A 19,900-nucleotide genomic window follows, 5' to 3' on the forward strand; every position below is an offset into this window, starting at 1 on the left:
TACTAGACACTGAGGTCCTTTCTCAGCTGAACTGTCAAGCCTTCAATCTTTACTGCAAAGAGCAACTCAGATGGACTGGCCACATGGTTTGAATGCCAAAAGACTATTTTACAGAGAACTCACACAAGGCAAGTGCTCACACGGAGGTCAGAAGTGATTCGAGGAAACTCTCGAGGTCTCTCTGAAGAACTCTGGAACTGATTGGGAGACATGAGAGATGCTGGCACAGGACCGTCCAGCATGGTCTACCTGCATCAAAGAAGGTGCTGTCCTGTATGAGCAAAGCAGAAATGCAGTAGCTCAAAAGAAATGTGAGATGTGAACATTTAGACATCTCCACTCCAAATGTTCATATGGACTTTTGGGGCTGACCTGTGGTAGAGCCTTCCCAGCTCATATTGGTCTGATCAACCACAGTTGGACACACTGTAACTTGACCCTAACATATCATGTCATTTTGGTCCTCTGAGAATAAAGCACAATCAACCTTCTATGTGTCATTTCCTCCATTAGGCAGTGAGCTCCAGGAGAGCAGGGAAGAGAATGTCTCATTTGTATTCCCAACACTGATCTTTTCATTCATTCATCCATTCTACTTCCATTCACTCACTAATTCATTTAACAACCATTTGTTAAGCAGCTCCCAGGTGCATAGTTCCACTTTGGTGATGAAGAGAGATAAAAAGATAATTGAGATCTTGTCCTGATAGAGCTTACAATCTAATAGGAATAAATACAATTTAAAATAAAAGACTTACCTAAAAAGGACCTTAGAGATCATTGGGTTCAACTCTTTCATTTTAGATCAATTCTGACCCAACTGTGAGTTCATGGTTCTAGAGTCTGGAGGTCAATACCCATCACTAATTACTGGTCTAGAAATGGAGACTTGGGATCTCAGCTCTATAACTTTCTAGGTGATCTAGGACCCTTCACTATCTATAATTAGATTACATCAGATGACTTTAAAGGTCTCTTCCAGAGCTTTACAGGGTTGTGCACAAAGTAGGCTCTTCATAAATACTTGTTGTTAAAAAAATAATTAGTGAAAATAAGTGAACAAAAGCACAAACTTGGACTCCTTGACCAGTCTGGTCAAATTACTTTACCTTCTAAGAAATCTTTTCCAGCTCCTTCTACGTTCTACATTCTAAAAGTCCCTGCTCCTATGATTCAATTTTCCCCCTTAATAGATAACAGGTCACCAATGAGAGGTAAAAGAGGAATCATTATGGAACATCATCTAGGAAACAACGCAAAAGTAAGGGGAAGGAGGGGCAGCTAGGTGGCGCAGTGGATAGAGCACCTGCCCTGGAGTCAGGAGAACCTGAGTTCAAATCTGGCCTCAGAAACTTAACACTTACTAGCTGTGTGACCCTGGGCAAGTCACTTAACCCCAACTGCCTCACCAAAAAAAAAAAAGTAAAGGTGCTTCAGCTAAATCATAAAGAGCTTTTTTCCCCCACAAAAGCTAGCCCTAAGGTTTTCTTTAACCCATTCAATCAGATCTCTTTAATGGTCTCCACACTATCTGAATTCCCTCTTTTCTCCTCATTGTTCCTTTGTTCATGTGGTCCCTCAAGTTCTTCTTCTCTCTTCACTGTCCCTTGCTCATGTGATCTCCCCTTGAAACACCCTCTGACTCTTGCCTTCTGATTATGTAAAGTTCTTTCACCCTTAAAGGCCCAGTCCAAGTCCTACTGTCTATACGATCCCAGCTTTGATCACCTAGAGAGCACCAGTTTCTTCCTCTTCCAGCCTCAAGGACTGTAGTTTAGTGTTCCTTTGTCACTATTATAAATAATAAAACCTATGTGCATGTTTCACTTTTTTCCATGAAAGTCCTTATTGTGGAGGGGTCACAACTTGGATTCTCCAAGTCTATGCCAGCCTGTTACCTCTGCAGACAAGGTCCTACCAAACAGAAAAAATTCAAGAATGGACCTGGTGAAAGATCCTAAATCTGTTGTCTAAGAGCCAGACGAGCTAAGTTTGAAGATGATCATCACATGGGTGATTAATTTTTCAGTCAGAGAAATTATTTTTAAAACCACTAATATGCAGAGGAACTGCGGTATCAATCCATTAAGTACCCATGCTAACAAAATTATGGATTATTGAAGTATATAGTACTTTAATGTTTACAGAGAACTTTCCTCATAACCTATAAAGTAAGAAGTCCAAGTATTATTCCCATTTTACAGATGAGCAAACTGGAGCTCAAAGAGGTTAAAAGACCTTATTCACAGTCACACAGTGTGAGTGCCAGAATTCAAACTCCAAATCCAGCCCTTTTTTCATTTTGTACTACGACACAGTGATTCTTTACAACCAATCAATCAACAAGTACTTAGGAAACACCTGCTATGTGCTGGGTCCTGGGAATAGGAAGAATGGAACAATCCTTGCCTACCAAGAACTAACGGGGGAGAGAACATAGAAAAAATATATACATCAAGCACAACTTAGTCAAATACAGTGTAGTTTTGGAGGGAGGACACTAGCATTTAATAATAGCCTTTATATAGCATATAAGGTTTGCAAAACTCCTTACAAATAGTGTGATCTTCACAACCCTGGGAGGTAGGTGCTATCATGATGGCTATTTTACAGATGAGGAAACTGAAGCAGACTGAGAGGTTAAGTGACTTGCCCAGGGTCACAAAGCTAGGACATGCCTGAGTTCACATTTGAACTCAGGTCTTTGTGACTCCAAACCTGGCGATCTGTGTTTTTTGGTTTTTTTTTTGCAGGGCAATGGGGGTTAAGTGACTTGCCCAGGGTCACACAGCTAGTAAGTGTCAAGTGTCTGAGGCCGGATTTGAACTCAGGTACTCCTGAATCCAGGGCCGGTACTTTATTCACTGCGCCACCTAGCCGCCCCCGGCGATCTGTTAACTATGGTGCCACCTCACTGTTTGGGAAACCAGAAAAGGCTTCTATCAGAAGATGGTACTTGAGCTTTGTCTTGAAAGGTCAAGAGGGACTCTGTGGCAGAAGTAAGAAGGAATACATTCCAGGAATGTGGTCCAGGGATGGGAGATGGGATGCCATGTGTAAGAAGGGAGAAAAGGCAAATCTGACCTGATCGAAGTTTAAGAGGAAGAACAAAGTTTGATTCGACCAAGATCTAGGGAGTTGATTATGTTAATGGTCTCATTATATTTTTTTGATATTCTCCAATCTCTAGCTATGGACTGTGTACCAGGCCTATGCTCCATAAATATCTGTCCAACTTTTCTGACAGATTCAGAATCTGCTTACCTCCAATGACAAAAAGACTCACTATGTCCTAGGGCATCCCATTCCATTATTAAAGAGATGCGCTGAAATCTGTGATTCTATAACTTTTATCCATTGCTCCGAGTTGGTACCCTTTGAGTCTAAGAAGTCTAATCCCAACCTTAAATTACTGAAGGCACCCATCATGTACCCTGCTAAAACCTTCTTTAGGGCAGCTAGGTGGCACAGTGGACAGAGCACTGGCCCTGGATTCAGGAGGACCTGAGCTCAAATCTGGTCTCAGAGACTTGACATTTACTAGCTGTGTGGCCCTGGACAAGTCACTTAAACCACTATGTGCCTTGGTTTCCTCATCTGTAAAGTAAGGATCACAATAACAGCACCTACCTCCCAGGGTTGCTATGAGGACCAAATGAAATAATACATTAGTAAAGCATTTTGCAAAACCTTCAAGTGCCATATAAATGCTTGCTATTGTTATTGTTAGAAAAAGTCCTTGAACTTGAAAACAATAACAGAAAAATGCAGGAAACTGAACCCATGATAACAGGCATAGGCACAGAGAGAAGAAATGACCACCTTTGACCTTTCCTCTCCAGAAGTCATCTAGGGGAATAAAAAAGGAGTAAAGATAACTTAGATGAAAGAACCACCTCCTCTTGGACAGGCCATGTAACCACCAGGATAGTATTAGGGGGTTTAAATGCTGCACCCTCTCCTAATGCTTCCAACAGGCATAGAAAATACCTAACAGGAACATCGCAGGTTTTTTCCCCAAGAGTTTATTATGAATCAACTGAAAAGCAGCACACTTTATACAAAAAGCCCCCAAAACTATATACAGCCTCAAGTCAGAGGCAGCATCACAGCAGCCGAGGAGTCCTAAGGTCTTGGTGGGCGCATCCCTGGGGGAGGGGGACCTATAAGGAAACAAAGGAGTCCCATGAGAGAGACATAACAATTCACATTTCTAAAATGCTTTCAAGTTTACAAAGCATTTTCATCAAAACAGCTCTGAGAGGTAGATAATGAAAGTAGTATTATTATCCCCTAAGACTCAGAAAGAAAAAATTACTTGGTCCAGGGTCATATACCCTGTAAATACCTAATCCTCCCAGAAAACCAAAGCCACAGATATGAAAGCAAAGATGATTCAGAGCTCAGTGGGGCTATTATCCCCACCCCACAAGAAATGGCAAGAAAATGGGTCTAACTAAAATAATTTCTAAAGAAGCCTGGTCAACACATCCATGGCTTCAACTTTTGTTCTGTTATACAGGCCTATAAATACCAGAGGCCTAACTCCCATGAAGAGAGCTCAAGCTGAAGAGTACGGTAACAGCAAAATCCACACTGAATACATGTGAACTGCAAATGCAGCTGTTCCACTCACCTCTCATGCCAGGAGGAGGGGGTCTCATGCCAGGAGGGGGCATCCCCATGGGTGCCCCTCGCCCAGGGGGCATCCCCATTGGGGGACCCATGGGAGGTCTCATTCCAGGAGGAGGGGCCATCATGCCTGCAACAGAGAAGTTCCAGACAACGATTCAGTGTTTCATGAAAACTGTAAGGAGTAGCATGAAGAGGAAAAAGTGAGAGGCAGGTAATAAAAGGAGACAAAAGCATCCCAAGGGGAGCTACTGTCTCCAGCTCCATCACCCACATGGTGGCTGCTCCAAGCTCAGAGGACTCACACCCAAAAGCCAGGGCTCCTCCCCTAGGAAAGAATGTGCCCTAAGCCTCCAATCATCCAGGCTGGACCTCAGAGTAATCCTGCTGAATAATTCAAACTCTTCATTAGGTTCAGACAAGGTTATGTTTCATCACCAATCCAGCTGAGGCCTTAACTACCAATGAGTACAGCTTCTATTCAAAGAGGACTTACCTGGAGGAGGTGTCCCCCGGCTCACAGGTGGGGGAGGAGTTCCTCGACCAGGGGGGTACTGTGTTGGGGCTCCTGCTATACTGGCTGTGGCAGCAACAGCAGCAGCGGCCACAGTCCCTCTTGCCTGTGGGGTCATCACCTAAGAGGTAAAACACAAACAAAAATACAAACATTTATTAAGCACCTACTATCTGAAGGGCACTGGAAGAGATGCCAAGTCTAGAAAAGACATGGCCCAGACCTTCAACAAGCTTAGTCTAATAGAGAATAAAATACCAATCCAGGTAGCTATAATAAATAACATTTAACAAAGTGCTTGGGAAATCCAAGGGAGAAGGATTTACACATACCACCCCCTCCCCCCAACTGCAACAGAGACAAAAGAAAGCTAAGTGGGCATTTGATAGTAACAAATGCAGGAGGCCAAACACCAAGAGAACAAGAAATGGAATCGTGGGACAGCTGGTATGTTAGGAGTATAACGTAGACATTCATCATCATTTCACATTTCTCTAATGCTTTAAGGCAATGTGAGATAAGACTAGAAAGGAAAGTTGGAACCAGATTGGTGAACACCCATCTAAAGAACATGGGGCAACAAGGACAGAACCATGAATTAGAAAGACTGTCCTGGTAATGTGCAAAAGACTAACTGTGCTGGGGAGACCAAGGGCAGGAAAAACCACCAGGATACTATTACCACACTCCAAGTTGGATAACAAGAGCCTAAACTAGAGGGTAGCAATGAAAATAAAACAGAAGGAAAGACATAAGAGAGACTTCTGAGATAGACAGAAAGGATCTGGCAGCTAGTTAGATGTTGGAGGGAGGTAAAGGATAGCAAATACTCAAAAATGACTGAAATCTCAAGCCTACTCAACTAAGAAGGGAGCAGTGCCATAAACAGAAAAATCAGATAAAACTGGAAAGGTTTTGCAAAAACTAAATCAATGCAGTATGAACTAGAACATTTTAGTTGAGGGAAAAGTCTTTCAAGGAAAAAGTTTTCTTTCTTCCCCCCCACATAATAGTATTTTATTTTTTCCAATTACATGTAAGAGTTTTCAACATTCATTTAGATAAGATTTTGAGTAAGAAAAGTGAAACTGAAACAACTCGTCTGACAGTTCCTAGTTCATCTGAGTGGAGAACAAGCAGCCTGAGTGGAGTCAGACCCATTCAACCATAAAATGACGGGGTTGGAAAGCCCACAACTTGCATCAAGAACAGGCCTGACATACATAATATTGGTGATTTTACACAATGACAGTTACATGGTAGCTTTGATAAATAATACCAATGTCTCATTTTAGATGAAGACAGAGTAGCTGATGAGTTAGAAAATAAAATGAAAAGAGGTGGAGTGACTGTTAATTGCCATGGCTGTGACTTCTTCCATCTATGGTTTCGTATAGCTTTTGTACTCCAAAGAGACAATTCAATATTAAATAAAAGCCTTGAAAATGGAATACAATGTAAAGAAACTACAGGACAATAGTCAATGTGAAATGTTCCAAATCCTTTATGAAGAAGCCATGGCCTCTTGGAGGAATGAATTAATACCCTTGATGCTAGCAACATACCAGAAGAACTATAGCAATAGATAGAGGGATCAGATAATAAAATGGATTGAGGTGAAAGACAATAATTGAACCTTGAGGGAAAAACATGAACTCTCAAGGCTTTCCTCATGATAGCTACAGATTTTCTTGATGATTTTTCCCTCTCTATGCAATTGAAATTAAGACAACATATACAAAATTTACTAAAAAAGACTGTACAGTAGAGGTAACAGATGGGCAATCTATAAGGTTGAATTATGGTTTAACTAAATGTTTTTTTCTCAATGAGAAAACTGAGAACCCCCAAATACAATAAATAAGGCACTAAGGACTTTTGAAGTTTAGGAAATACTCAGCATTCTCCTTTAATCTGGCTAAATATAAGAATAAGCAAATTTGGGAAAATAGCTGAAACCTTTAAAACTTGACATGAAAAAGAAAATGAAGGCTAGGAAGAACTGCTGACTTATAAACAAAAGAGAATGTAAGGATAAAACTACAAATATCAAATTGAGTTTTCTATCAGTGGTGAATTGCTGGTTTGTTTTTTTAATATTGGAAGCTGGTTCCAGATTAGGATAGTCACAAAGTAAATGATGAGATCTTTGAGGAAATCAGTTGATTTGGGTTTTTTTTTTTAAATATAAAGATTCACTGAGCTCTTCTGCCAATAAAATTGATGCTGATCCTCATACTGATATTTGTCTCTGAAGAACAGTAAGCTAATCATGCTTTCCAAATATAGAAGGGAAACAGCACAGTCAACTGCACCCATAGAAATGGTAAATATTCATTTATTGGTTGATTAACTTCAGTCTTGCTAAGTTTCATGAAAATTCATGTGATGTTTTGCTACTTTATAGGTGGCGGTAATTAGATAAAATGTTAAAATATAGTGATTGTGTATTTTAAAAAACAACCAAACTGTGAGGTTCCACCTCACATCCATCAGATTGGCAAAGAGGACAAAAAAAGATAATGACAAAAGAGGATGTCGAAGAACTGGCACATTTAGTAAGCTTTAAATGATCCAACCATTCTTTTGGGGGGAGGAGGGGTAGGGCAATGATGGTTAAGTGACTTGCCCAGGGTCACACAGCTAGTAAGTGTAAAGTGTCTAAGGCCAGATTTGAACTCAGGTCCTCCTGACTTCAGGGCCGGTGCTATCCCACTGTGCCACCTAGCTGCCCCTGTTGATATTTTTCAAGTTCATAATCATAAAAAACTAAAATTGTAAAAGTGAGGAAAGCACTGGTGAAGCCCACTCATCCATTTCTTTTCAATTTCCTCCCAGCACCTAATACATAGCCTCACTTCCAATCAGCAGACTTGGAGTCAAGATGCCAGAATTCAGTTCCTAGCACCAATGCTTCTCACACCCTTGCCATCCTAGAGCCAAGCACTGGCCCCTGCAGAGCAGAGGCCACCTCAGGGTCCCTTATTGTTGCAGGTGCAGAGACAAGCCATGGTGACTGCTAAGCCCCACACCTGCCCCACCCCCACCACATGCCACTTTCTGCCTGGGCCTTGTTCTTGCCTGCTGCCTCCACCACACTCTGCCTTCTGAGCCCCCAAGCTCTCCCTCCTTTTGCCACATCTCCACCCTTCTCGATCCATTTCCCATCCCAAGGATTTCTCACCACTTCCCTGTATGTATAGTTTCTCCTCTGGGCAGGAAGGTGGTGCAGTGGATAGGGCACTGACCCTGAAGTCAGGAGGACCCAAGTTCAAATTTAAATCAGACACTCACTAGCTGTGTGACCCTAGGCAAGTCACTTAACCCCAATTACCTAAAACATCCAGGGCCATCTCCAGTCATCCTGATGTGTATATATCTTGACACTGGACCCAGATGGCTCTCTAGAGAGAGTGAGGTTGGTGACCTTGCACAGCCCTCCCTCACTTAAATCCAATTCACTGAAAGTCATGTCATCACCTTATGTCATGGTCTTCTTTGAGAACAAAGGATGAGGGGCAGCTAGGTGGCGCAGTGGATGGAGCACCGGCCCTGGAGTCAGGAGTACCTGAGTTCAGATCCGGCCTCAGACACTCAACACTTACTAGCTGTGTGACCCTGGGCAAGTCACTTAACCCCAATTGCCTCACAAAAAAAAAAAAAGAGAGAGAACAAAGGATGAACAACAACAGTTTCCCCTCATTAAAAGGAAAGTTCTTTGAGGGCACAAACCATCTCTTCAGTATTTGTATCCCCAGTGTTCAAAAGCTTAGTACCTGACATACAGTAAACACTTGAATTTATCAATGCTTACTGCTGTGTGACACTGGGCAAAGTAGTTAACCTTTCATCTGCAAAATGGTAATAATTATATTTGTTAGTCTACCATATCACAAGGTAGGTGTGAAAAACCTAAAGCTTACAGAAATATGAACTATTATTATAATTAATGAAGAATGAATAGAATAACACTACCTGGAACTCCATAAATAATTGACTGGTTCCCTGCTAGGAATACCAGTCAGCAACCAGGAGATTCTGAACACTGAAGCACAAGGATTCAAGTCAATTCAACATCTATTAAATGTTTACTACCTCTGACTTCTCGCTCTCCCTGACCCTTCAAATCAATCAGCTGCTAAATCTTGGCAGCTCTCTGATATGATCTGTTCTCTCTACTGACATGTGTAGCTCAGCACCTCTCCCCTGGCCTTATCACAACAGCCTCCCAATGGATCTCCTTACTCAAGTCTTCTAACTCTCCAATTCATCCTCCACACAGCTGCCAAAGTCAACTGCCCGAGTCAGGTCTGACACTGTCACTATCCTACTCAAAAACCCAATGGCTCCCCATTGGTCTTTAGGATCAAACCATCTGTCCTTTAAGCCTTTCATAATCAGGCCCCAGACTCCCACTTCTCTCTTTATTACAGCTACGTGATTTCCCCTTTCACATATGCCACAATCCAGCCAAACTAGCCTTCTTCAAATTCTTGACATTGTACTCTCCATGTTCTCTTTCTTTTCCCACACCTGAAATTCACTCCAACCTTCCCTGTTTCCTATTTCCCTCAAGACTCCTCAACCCTTTAACTTTTGTCTTTACATCCCTAGCCCCTAGCAAATGCAAATGCTTGCTGATAAGAAACAAGATATGAGGACATTTTATCTTCACAACTACCCTAGGAGGTAGTTACTATTATAATCCTCATTTTACAATTGAGGAAACTGAGGATAGGTTAAGTGACTTGTCCAGGATTACATAGCTAATGTCAGAGGCAGGATTTGAACTCAGATCTTCACATCCTGCATTCAATTCACTGTTAACACCTAGTTACAAATGGTTAAGAGCTGAACAAACAGTTCTCAAAAACCCTGCCAAATATTAACAACCATAAGAAAGAATGCTCCACAACCAATAATAACAGAAATCCAAACCAAAACAACTCTGAAGTTCCATCTCACAACCAGCAAATAAGCAAAGACGACAAAAGGTGGAAATTGGAGATGTGGAAAGGGAGGCAGGCACACTAAAGCATCATTGGTGGATTTGTGAATTTGGAAAGTAATCTGGAATTATACAGAAGAAAAATGACTAAAATGTCTTTAACCCTATGCATATACCCCAATAATGTAAGTGATAAAAAAATGTTTTAAAGGGCATCATATAGGAGTGCATGGTTCCCAGTACATAGTAGGTACTTAATAAATACTTGTCGATTTAACTACAAAGTAAATGCCCAAATAATCTGAGAAATCCTAAACAAAGTGTGGAATATGAATACGCTATTTACTATAAGAAATGAAGACTATAATGAATACAGAGAAGCAAGGGAAGACTTATATGAATTGATACAAAGTAAAGTAAGCAGAGCCAGGAAAATACTATATACATTAACCATGATATAAGTGAAAAGAACAAAACAAGTGAAACTGAATTTGTTGAAGTTACAATGACCAAGTTTGGCCTCAAAGCAGAGCTATGAGAAAGCATCTCCTTTTCTCTCTTGGCAGAGATGGGGAATTGTAGACTTAGAACATCACAGGGAATATCAGACTTTTTTAATCTTTTATTTTTAATTTTACTTAACATTTTTTCCCTCTTTTTTTATTCTTTGTTATAAGGGAAGGCTCTCTGGGAGGGGGAAAGCAAAGGATATATTCAGAAATGTTAGGTGATGTAAAAATAAAAGATGTCAATAAAAATGTTTAAAATAAGAACAAAAATAAATACCCCATGATTGATTCAAGTCACTCCCATCTCCAGCAGATAAAGTTAATAAAAGAGGTTCTACTCTCATAAAGTTTACAATCCAATGGAGGATTATTCATACTCTTCATTCAGTAAGTACCTATCATGTACAAGAAATTGTATTGGGGGAAAGAAAGGGTAAGTGAGGAGAGATCTCATCAAGGCTTTGCTCTATTCAGGAAGCTTGAATTGTTATCTATAGCCTTCCAAGAAAAAAAACCTGAATACCTGGCTGTTCTCCAGGAATATATCCCAGGACTTCAGCCATCCTTGCCATACCTGTCTTTTAGATGCTTCCAAGACCTAAGCTCTGAATTCATTTCCCTGACAAAAATGAGCCCCTTGAAGGCAAAGATTGCTTTATTTTCGTCTTTGTAGCTCCATAGCTTAGCAGTGTCTAGCACACTATAGGAATTTAATAAATGCTTATTCACTGAATGATGGAAGACGTCATGGGCACCCAGCTTCTCACCTGTTGGGAAGGCCCACCGACTCCCCGGACAGGTCCTGCTAAGCCTGCAGGAGCCTGGGGCATTGGAACACCGGCTGGCACACCTCTACCTGCAGCCCTGCCAATCCCAGGGCCTCCCGCAGCTCCAGCTAACGGCACACGGGCAATACCTGTCTGAAAAAGGAAAAAATTAGAAGTCATTTATGGGGAAGTAAAGACTAAGCATGACCACACTTTGTAGGCAGGCTAGCAAGTAAGGCTCAATACTTAGTGCAGGAACACAAAATGTCACTAGCCCCTCATAAACCACAAACACCACTTCCCATGCCCACACCCTGCTGTTAATACCTAGACATCAAAAAAAAGTTACAAACCATAGCTCACACACCTTTACAAATACTTTTGAAAAAATGTTATCGAGAGAACATATGCCTTGTTTATGCCCACTTTATCAACCAAAATCCTTCAACAGTCAGCATTTCTTCATGAGCTCTTTAAACACCCTCAGGGACCAGCATAAAGCTTAGGTTATATGTACAAGAAAACATGATGGGAGAGGGAGGTAACATTGAGCTGAAAGCTGCCTCTCTGCCGCTGCTCCTCCTAGTCCTGCTTTGGACCTAAACAGAATAAATCTAATAGCTTCTGCCCAAGATGGCCCCATTCCAAAATGTGAAGACAACAGTTTTGTGTTTCCCATCACTTACGCCTCCCAAGTCTTCTCCACACTAGAATGTCTTCATTTCCTTCCTAAACAATTGCATTTCCCCCAAACTCTGATCTATAAAATCCTAGTGTTCCAAAAAATACAAAGAGAGATTCAAGGAGAAATTGCAACAAGTGACAATGTTCCCCTATGGAAATAATAAATGTATCATACATATATGCTACATACAGTAATTTTTCCAGTATGAAAAAAAAATTTTTCCGCTATTTTGTTACAAAATTTCATTAAGAACGGTTTTATTCTTTGGAAATCTCTCAGGAGCCAATGCCGCCAGGGCTCAGGCATGAATTCTGTTCTAACCAACAGTTCAATTAATTATCTTGGGCAACAGGTATGGTTAAGCCTGCAACGGTTACTGGTGGAGTCTAGTCATTAAGGCATAGTCATGATACTGTGAAATGAAAAATCACTTTGACAATGGTCACATCTTGGTGGGGAGGGGGGATGGACACCAGAGGTTATGCCTGTGTTTAGGCTCTATACACTTCATGGTGCTCTTAACACTTGGATCCAGTAATTGATGGACCTATGGATATTATAGGTCTACAGCAAAAAAGAGTCCCAAAGTTGTAATCCCCATTTTTTGGATATGTGCTTGGCTCAGAGGTTTATAGAATTTACCCATGGAAAGGCCCTCATGGGAAAACAGGCCCTCAGCACTAGGAGAATTCTCAGAAGCCACCTAGTTTAACCCATATGTGAACAGAACATTTCTCTATGACAACAGCAACAATAATAACAGCAAACATTCATATCCAGCTAAGTGTAAAGGTTTGCAAAGTGATTTACATGTTAACTCACCTGATTCCTCGATCTTGTAAAGTAGGTGCTATTATTCTCACTTTACAGATGAGGAAACTGAGGTTGACTGAGGCTAAGTGAGGTTGCCTAGCATAAAGAGAGCCTCAGAGGTGGGTGTGAAGATCAAATGAGAGTGCAAGATTATAATTTAGAACTGAAAAGGATCTTTACAGATCATCTAATCCAACCTCATTAGAACACAGCCCATCAGAAAGAGCTGGGAAGGACCTCAGAACCCAGAACATCAATGCGAGAAGGATTCGCAGATCACAGAAATCAGAGCAGGAAGACCTTACAGATCATCTAGTCTAACACCTTGATTTTAGCAATCAGATGTCATCCAGTCAAAGACAGAAATACTGCCTTTTATGCTGCTCCTTTCATATAGGGGAAGAGGGGGACTAATGAGGGAAACAGGGAGGAAAGTTGTTCAAAACAGCATTTCAATGCACCACACAAGGGTGGGAATGGTCCTGTGGACCAAAATTCTTCCAAACTTTAATATTTATTATCTCTGTAACCGCTAAAATCCCAGATTGATCCTAAGCCATTCATAACGCTGAATTTATCAGAATATTTAATTAAGACAGCCAGACTGAAGTGCTAGGCACATCATAATTAACAGCTACTTTCTGGCTTCTAAACATACCCAGTTGAGTTATGAAAGAGTCACAAACACAACATCTTCTCTCTTGGTTTTATAGGCTCCTACAGTGTATATCTCCAAGCCAGATGAGGGTCCCCCCCCCCAATTCTTTCCCAATCCTTTTGCCTTACATCTTTAGGGGGTGGCCCTTCCACAGTCATAGAGACCAAGTTCTCCCCACGAAGCAGTACCAGTCCTAGAACCCTCTTTTCCTCACGTTCAGGTTGTTTTGCATTCTTTGGCCTGGAGGACAGAAATATGTATGTTAGTGGAACAGGCTTTTTTTATTTACTATGGCCTGCACGATACAGGCAATTCTATGCTCCTAGGCTTCCTAGGATCCCTCAAAACCTTCACCTTGTCACTAGGTCCATAACTTACTCAAGGAGTCCTGGGATCCTTAACATTGGAAGACTTAGAATCATAGAATGTTAAAACTGGACAGGTCCTTAAAACATAGAACATAGGGGGGTGGCTAGGTGGCGCAGTGGATAAAGCACCAGCCCTGGATTCAGGAGGACCTGAGTTCAAATCTGGCCTCAGACACTTGACACTTACTAGCTGTGTGGCCCTGGGCAAGTCACTTAACCCCCATTGCCCCACAAAAAAAAAAAAAATAGAACATAGCATGTCAGAACTGAAAGGAACCTTAGAACACAAGATTTAGAACAAAAGATTTAAGTACTGGAAGGCACCTTAGAAACCATATCATCCCCTCATTTTACAGTAGAGGAAAGTTAGGTCCCAAGAGGAAAGGATGTCACTCAGCCAGTCACCAGCAGATATAATTTAAAACCCAGCCTTAGGTAGTCTGAGTAGAACTTCACCTAACAAGGATCTTAATAAAACCTTAAATTGCCCTCCGTGCCTCTTTTAGCATGAATCACATTCTAAATATTGTATTATAGATGTATGCATAATTGATACTCCACCTACTAGACTATAAGCTCTTTGGGGGCAGGATCCAAGTCTTAGTCATCTATACTTGTTGGAGTTCAAAGCACCATGTCTTATACAGAGAACACAGTTAATGTTTATTAAATGTGAAAATCAGCTCCCCCTTTAAAATCCATAACTACTGTACAAGATGCCTTCACCCCAAGATGACCTTATAAAATCACAGCCTTCTGACAGAGGTTCAGAGAGCAATATACAATATTACATAAAAGATTATTTCTGTTGCCTTTATAGTACTGAGGCTTCATAAATAGTTGCTAAGTTGAAGTAAATTTACCTCAAAGCATTTCATCCATTAAAAAAGCACAACTCATCATGTATTGGGTAATTCTGCTGAACTGACATTTCCCATTTCTTTTTATACTTTGTAACACACACATTCTCTTGGAGGAAGGGATGGGGGAATGGCTATATTTGGAAATAAACTTGATTTTTTAAAAAATCAAAATGAAGACATGAACACATTTCATCAAATGTCACTGTTTGCTGGAAATAAAGATCTGGAACTTAGAAACTGGGAGTCTAACAAACAACGAGAAGGAGGGGCCCCTTCCAGCTAACTAAGTGTTCTCTCCAAAACACACTGAGTATCACAGAACCAAAAAGGCCTGTAGTTAGAACACGGAAAAAAGAACAGGATGGAATATGAGACTTACTAGATGGGAAAACTTGCTGTAGACATAAATGGTTACGAAAAGTAACACAATTTATACAGAACTGGGTGCTCAGAGCTATAAGTCTACAGAAATCCAGGACATAGATTTACTGACTCCCCTGCACAGTACCTGACATAATAAGAACTTAATGCTTTATTTAGCTATCATCTATCCCAAGACCAAGGTTCCTCCAACTGTACTGTGCCTAATTTTATCATTTCCAGGTGGTGTGTGCTGACAAACATCTAAGTATACATTATGTATGGGCATGAATGTCTCATAATCTACTAAGGTGGGGGGCAGAGGGAGGAGAGTTGGGAGAGGGATGGTGTTCAGAACTAAAACAGAGATGTCAGAGTTCTATGAGTATTAGTACAAGAAGCCTAGTTTAAGGCAGCTAAGTGTCAAAGTGGATAAAGCACTGGCCCTGGATTCAGGAGGACCTGAGTTCAAATCTGACCTCAGATACTTGACACTTACTAGCTGTGTGACCGTGGGCAAGTCACTTAACCTTCATTGCCCCAGGAAAAAGAAAGAAAGAAAGAAGCCTAGTTTACCAGCACTTTACACTCCCATCCCCTCCCCACATCCCAAGCTTCCCATTCCAGACCCCTCCTCACTTGATCTTCCTGAACTCATCACAGTCACACAGGATCAGGTTCATGTGCTTGTCAAAGGCCTTGAAGGTGCCGATGAAGATTCGACCATCCTGCAAGATGCACCTCATCCTGTAGTCGATGTGCTGCAGCATCTTGCTGCTCTTGCCCACCGTCTGTGGAAAATGAGAGGGAAAAGTGATGACTCTGGACCTTGGACTACCTACTTACCACCAGGTACTTTTTCTCCCCTTGCTCCCTTTCTATGTAATCTCCCCTGCTCTACAGAGTCAAGATCCCACCCTGCTTTCCCCCTACTGTGAGGTCTTGACCCTTTATCCCTTTCCAAACGTCCTACCCTTGACCTTCCCCCATTATATGATTTTGACACTTCCACACAAACACACTCTGGGTTTTTAATCTCTAGGAATAGGTCATGACCTCTGACCTAATTCTATGATCTACCACACACTTCTCCCAAACCTCAGACATCTTTACTAGTACACCCACATCTCTTTTTCTTCTTTTTTTTTGGGGGGGGCAGGGCAATGAGGGTTAAGTGACTTGCCCAGGGTCACACAGCTAGTGTCAAGTGTCTGAGGTCGGATTTGAACTCAGGTCCTCCTGAATCCAGGGCCGGTGCTTTATCCACTGTACCACCTAGCTGCCTCCCCACATCTCTTTTTTACAACCCCCTTCTCATCTCTGACACTGCTACCACCCTGATTCAAGCCCTCAAGTCCAAGCCACTGTAGCTGCCTTCTGGATAGTTGGCCTGCCTCAAGTTCTCTCCCAACTCCAGTCTATCCTCCACTTTGATGGCTGAATCTTTTTTTTTTTTTTAGTGAGGCAATTGGGGTTAAGTGACTTGCCCAGGGTCACACAGCTAGTAAGTGTTAAGTGTCTGAGGCCAGATTTGAACTCAGGTACTCCTGAATCCAGGGCCAGTGCTCTATCCACTGTGCCACCTAGCCCTGATGGCTGAATCAAAAAGATCTTCCTAAGGTGCACATCACTGCATTCACTGCATTAAGGCCCCCTACCTCCAACCCTCAATAAACTCCAGTTGTTCTTTATTACCTCCAGAGTCAATTATAAAGCCAAGCCCTCAGACTTTTAATAATAACCTGACCCCTTCCTACCTTTCCAGTCTTTACACCTTACTCTTACTCTTTACCACATACTCTTAGATTCATAAGACATTAGACTCCTTGCTGTTTCCTCAAACTAGATAGATGCCCCATTTCCCCAATATCTGGATATTTTCATTGGCCTTCTTTCCTGCCTGGAATTCATTTCCTACATCTTTTTTGTTTGTTTTTTGTCTTTCTTCAAGTCCCAGCTTAAATCCTGCTTTCTGCAAGAAGTCTTTCCCAAGCTCCCTTAATGCTAGTCCCTTCCCTCTGTTGATCATCTCCAATCTATGCCGTACATGTTGGGTGTACACGGTTGTTCACTTATTGTTTCCCTCACTGTAGTGGAAGTTCCTTGCGAGCAAGATCAGTCTTCTGTCTTTTTTTGTATCTCTGGCGCTAACGCCGTATTTAGCACAGAATAAGGGCTTAATAAATTTTGGTTGACTTGACTTCATCATCCCAAACTCAAGCACGAAGAATTAGACCACTCTCCTCACACCCTCTTGCAGCACCCTGACCTCTGACCTCTTTGGTCCCTCGGTCCCGCCCTCTGCAGAGTTCGCTTCACGATCCCCGCCATCCCCGGCTCCTAGCCCGGCGCTGTCCCCGACTTGTCTTGGCCTGTTCCCCAATCCAGGTCTCGCTTTCCCCGAGATCCCAACCTTACTCACCATGGTGCCGGCTAAGACGTGCCCCGACTTGGAGAAAGGAGCCCGCTCCGGCGGCCCGCAGCAAACACGAGGAGCTCTACAAGCGAGTGTCCGCCCCCCAGCTTCCGGCTCTAACGGAAATTCGAAAGAGGACTTATACCCCTTGGAACGTTGGGAGGACACGTGACTGAATGTGTACCATCTGCCGCCATATTGGGTGAGGGCAGACGCCCTTTCCTTGGGGCAGAAAGGCGTCTTGGGAACGTTTTAGGACCCCCAAGTCTGCTGCTCTTCTTATCCGAGCCCTCCAGCAGCGGCCAGCCCCAGGTCCTTCGTAGGACCGTATCACAGTCATGAGACTGAGGGCAGGAACTCTCTTTTGCGTTCTTTTTTTTTTTTGAGCCCCCAACCATTAGGACAATGCCTTACATATATTAAGTGCTCAATACATTTTTATTGATTGATATCAATTTTGTAACTGTTGATCCATTGTGAAAATGCCTCAAAGTCTATGTTGTTGCCAAAAAAATCTATGGGGGTGGGGGGGTGGGGGGCGCAGCTAGGTGGCACAGTGGATAGAGCACCGGCCCTGGAGTCAGGAGGACCTGAATTCAAATCCTGCCTCAAACACTTAACACTAGCTGTGTGACCCTGGGCAAGTCACTTAACCCCAATTGCCTAACCAAAAAAAAAAAATCTATGTACGTGACAAATTGGAGATAATCTCAGAGGAAGCGCTCAAGAATCAGGGGAGAATCAGGGAAGGTGTCCATTATTATGACTATTATCTTTCACAGAGCTGCCAAAACAATCTAATTAAGGCACAGTCCTAATCCTGTCTTGTCCTTGACACCCAAACCTGCAATATTGTATTGCCACCTCTAACAAAATAGGAACTCCTCAACTTGTCATTTAAGGCTCTTTTTAATGTGGGTCCCAAGGGGGGGGGGGAGAGAATTTTTTTAAGTATTATTTTTTAACTAAATATTTTTAACAATTTTTTTAATTTTAAAAATTTTAAATTACAATATAAAATATGAGTTCTGAATACACTCCCTCCTGCCCTTCCCCCACCCATTGAGAAGGCAGGAAATTAGATCGATTATACATGTGAAATCATGCAAAACATATTTCCATATTAAGCTATCTTGCTAAAAAAAAAAAAAAGAAAAAACCTTAAGAAGTGAAAAAATTATGCTTCAATCTGCATTTGAACTTCATCAGTTCTCTCTTTGCAGGTCAATCACATTTTTTATCATGTCCTTCAGAATCGTCTTGAATCTTTGTATGAATAAGAATAGCTAAGTCATTCACAGTCAATCATAAACATTGCTGTTACTGTGTACAATGTTCTAGTTCTGCTCACTTAACTTTGCATCAGTTCACATAAATCTCTCCAGGTTTTTCTTTCAGAAATAATAATATTCATTCTCCAATTGATGGGCATCCCCTCAATTTCCTATTCTTTGCTACCACTAAAAGAGCTGCCATAAATATTTTTGTACATAGAATTCCTTTTCCTTCTTCTTTGATCTCTTTGGGATACAGACCTAGTAATGGTATTGCTGGGTCAAAGGGTATGCACAGTATTATAGCCCTTTGGGCATAGTTTAGTCCAAACATTTTAAACTTCCTTTCACTATATTCCTCCTTCACACATTCTTTGTGATAGACAGACAGGACTGCTAAGTGTTCCCTGATCTCCACATTCTATCTCTGGCCTAGATCTCCATGCTAATAAGCCGTCCACAAGCACTGAAATGCAGTGTTCATCAGTAACCCCCATGATGTCTATGAAGACATCATTTCTTCATTAGTGCTTCTCAAATTCCTTAAGCTTACCTAAATTGCTACCTCCTCTGTGAAATCTTCCCTTATTTTTCCAACTCTTGGTGCTCTGTCTTCAAAATGATTGCATTTACTTATTTTTATAGTTCAGAATATAAGCTCCCTCAGGGCAGAGACTGATTTATTTTTGTCCTTTCCTCATTGCCTAGCCCAGGAGCTTGACTTAATGTTCAGTTGTAGGGTACCATGGCTTTAACTGTATGGCTGGATCTCACAAGGAAAAATCTGACCTCTTATTCACCCCACCTAAGGGGAGATACTCGTGCATTCGAATCTTTCAGGCACACTGTCAAATCATTAGCCTGTCTTTGACAGTCTTAGAGACTTTCTTATCAATAGTTGGAGTGTGGCATCCAAGACATGCAGAATGGAACATGAAAATAAGGGAGAGACTTCTGTGCTACACTTAAGGTACATATTATGAGCTAGCCAAGCAGGGGGAAGTCAGGCAAACTTTTGATCAATCAACCTCTTGCACTTGTGCCCCTATACCTCTGATTCACGCTTGCATAGTCAAAGAAGGCTTTCTTTCTT

At 41.7% G+C, this 19,900-nt stretch overlaps 1 protein-coding gene across 1 annotated transcript; it reads right to left on the reverse strand.

The window, feature by feature from the left end:
* Window positions 1–3,627: 3,627 nt before the first annotated feature.
* Window positions 3,628–17,666, reverse strand: LOC122741591 (small nuclear ribonucleoprotein-associated protein N). Its single transcript, XM_043985225.1, has 7 exons — window positions 17,540–17,666; window positions 15,757–15,908; window positions 13,655–13,766; window positions 11,371–11,523; window positions 5,129–5,267; window positions 4,637–4,762; window positions 3,628–4,163 (listed from the first exon to the last, which is right to left on the reverse strand). The coding sequence occupies exons 1-7, from the start codon at window positions 17,540–17,542 to the stop codon at window positions 4,126–4,128; spliced, it is 723 nt and encodes a 240-aa protein (XP_043841160.1). The 5' UTR covers window positions 17,543–17,666; the 3' UTR covers window positions 3,628–4,125.
* Between the last annotated feature and the right edge of the window lie 2,234 nt (window positions 17,667–19,900).

Source organism: Dromiciops gliroides, chromosome 2, assembly GCF_019393635.1.
Source record: "Dromiciops gliroides isolate mDroGli1 chromosome 2, mDroGli1.pri, whole genome shotgun sequence".
Classification (NCBI taxonomy): domain Eukaryota; kingdom Metazoa; phylum Chordata; class Mammalia; order Microbiotheria; family Microbiotheriidae; genus Dromiciops; species Dromiciops gliroides.

Excerpts from the sequence above, each read along its gene's own strand:
- LOC122741591 (XM_043985225.1), bottom strand. Across the intron at positions 11,524-13,654 it reads AAGGGCCACCCCCTAAAGAT|ACAGGTATTGCCCGTGTGCC; the intron begins GTAAGGCAAAAG and ends TTCCTTTTTCAG. Across the intron at positions 4,164-4,636 it reads CCCTCCTCCTGGCATGAGAG|GTCCCCCTCCCCCAGGGATG; the intron begins GTGAGTGGAACA and ends GTTTCCTTATAG.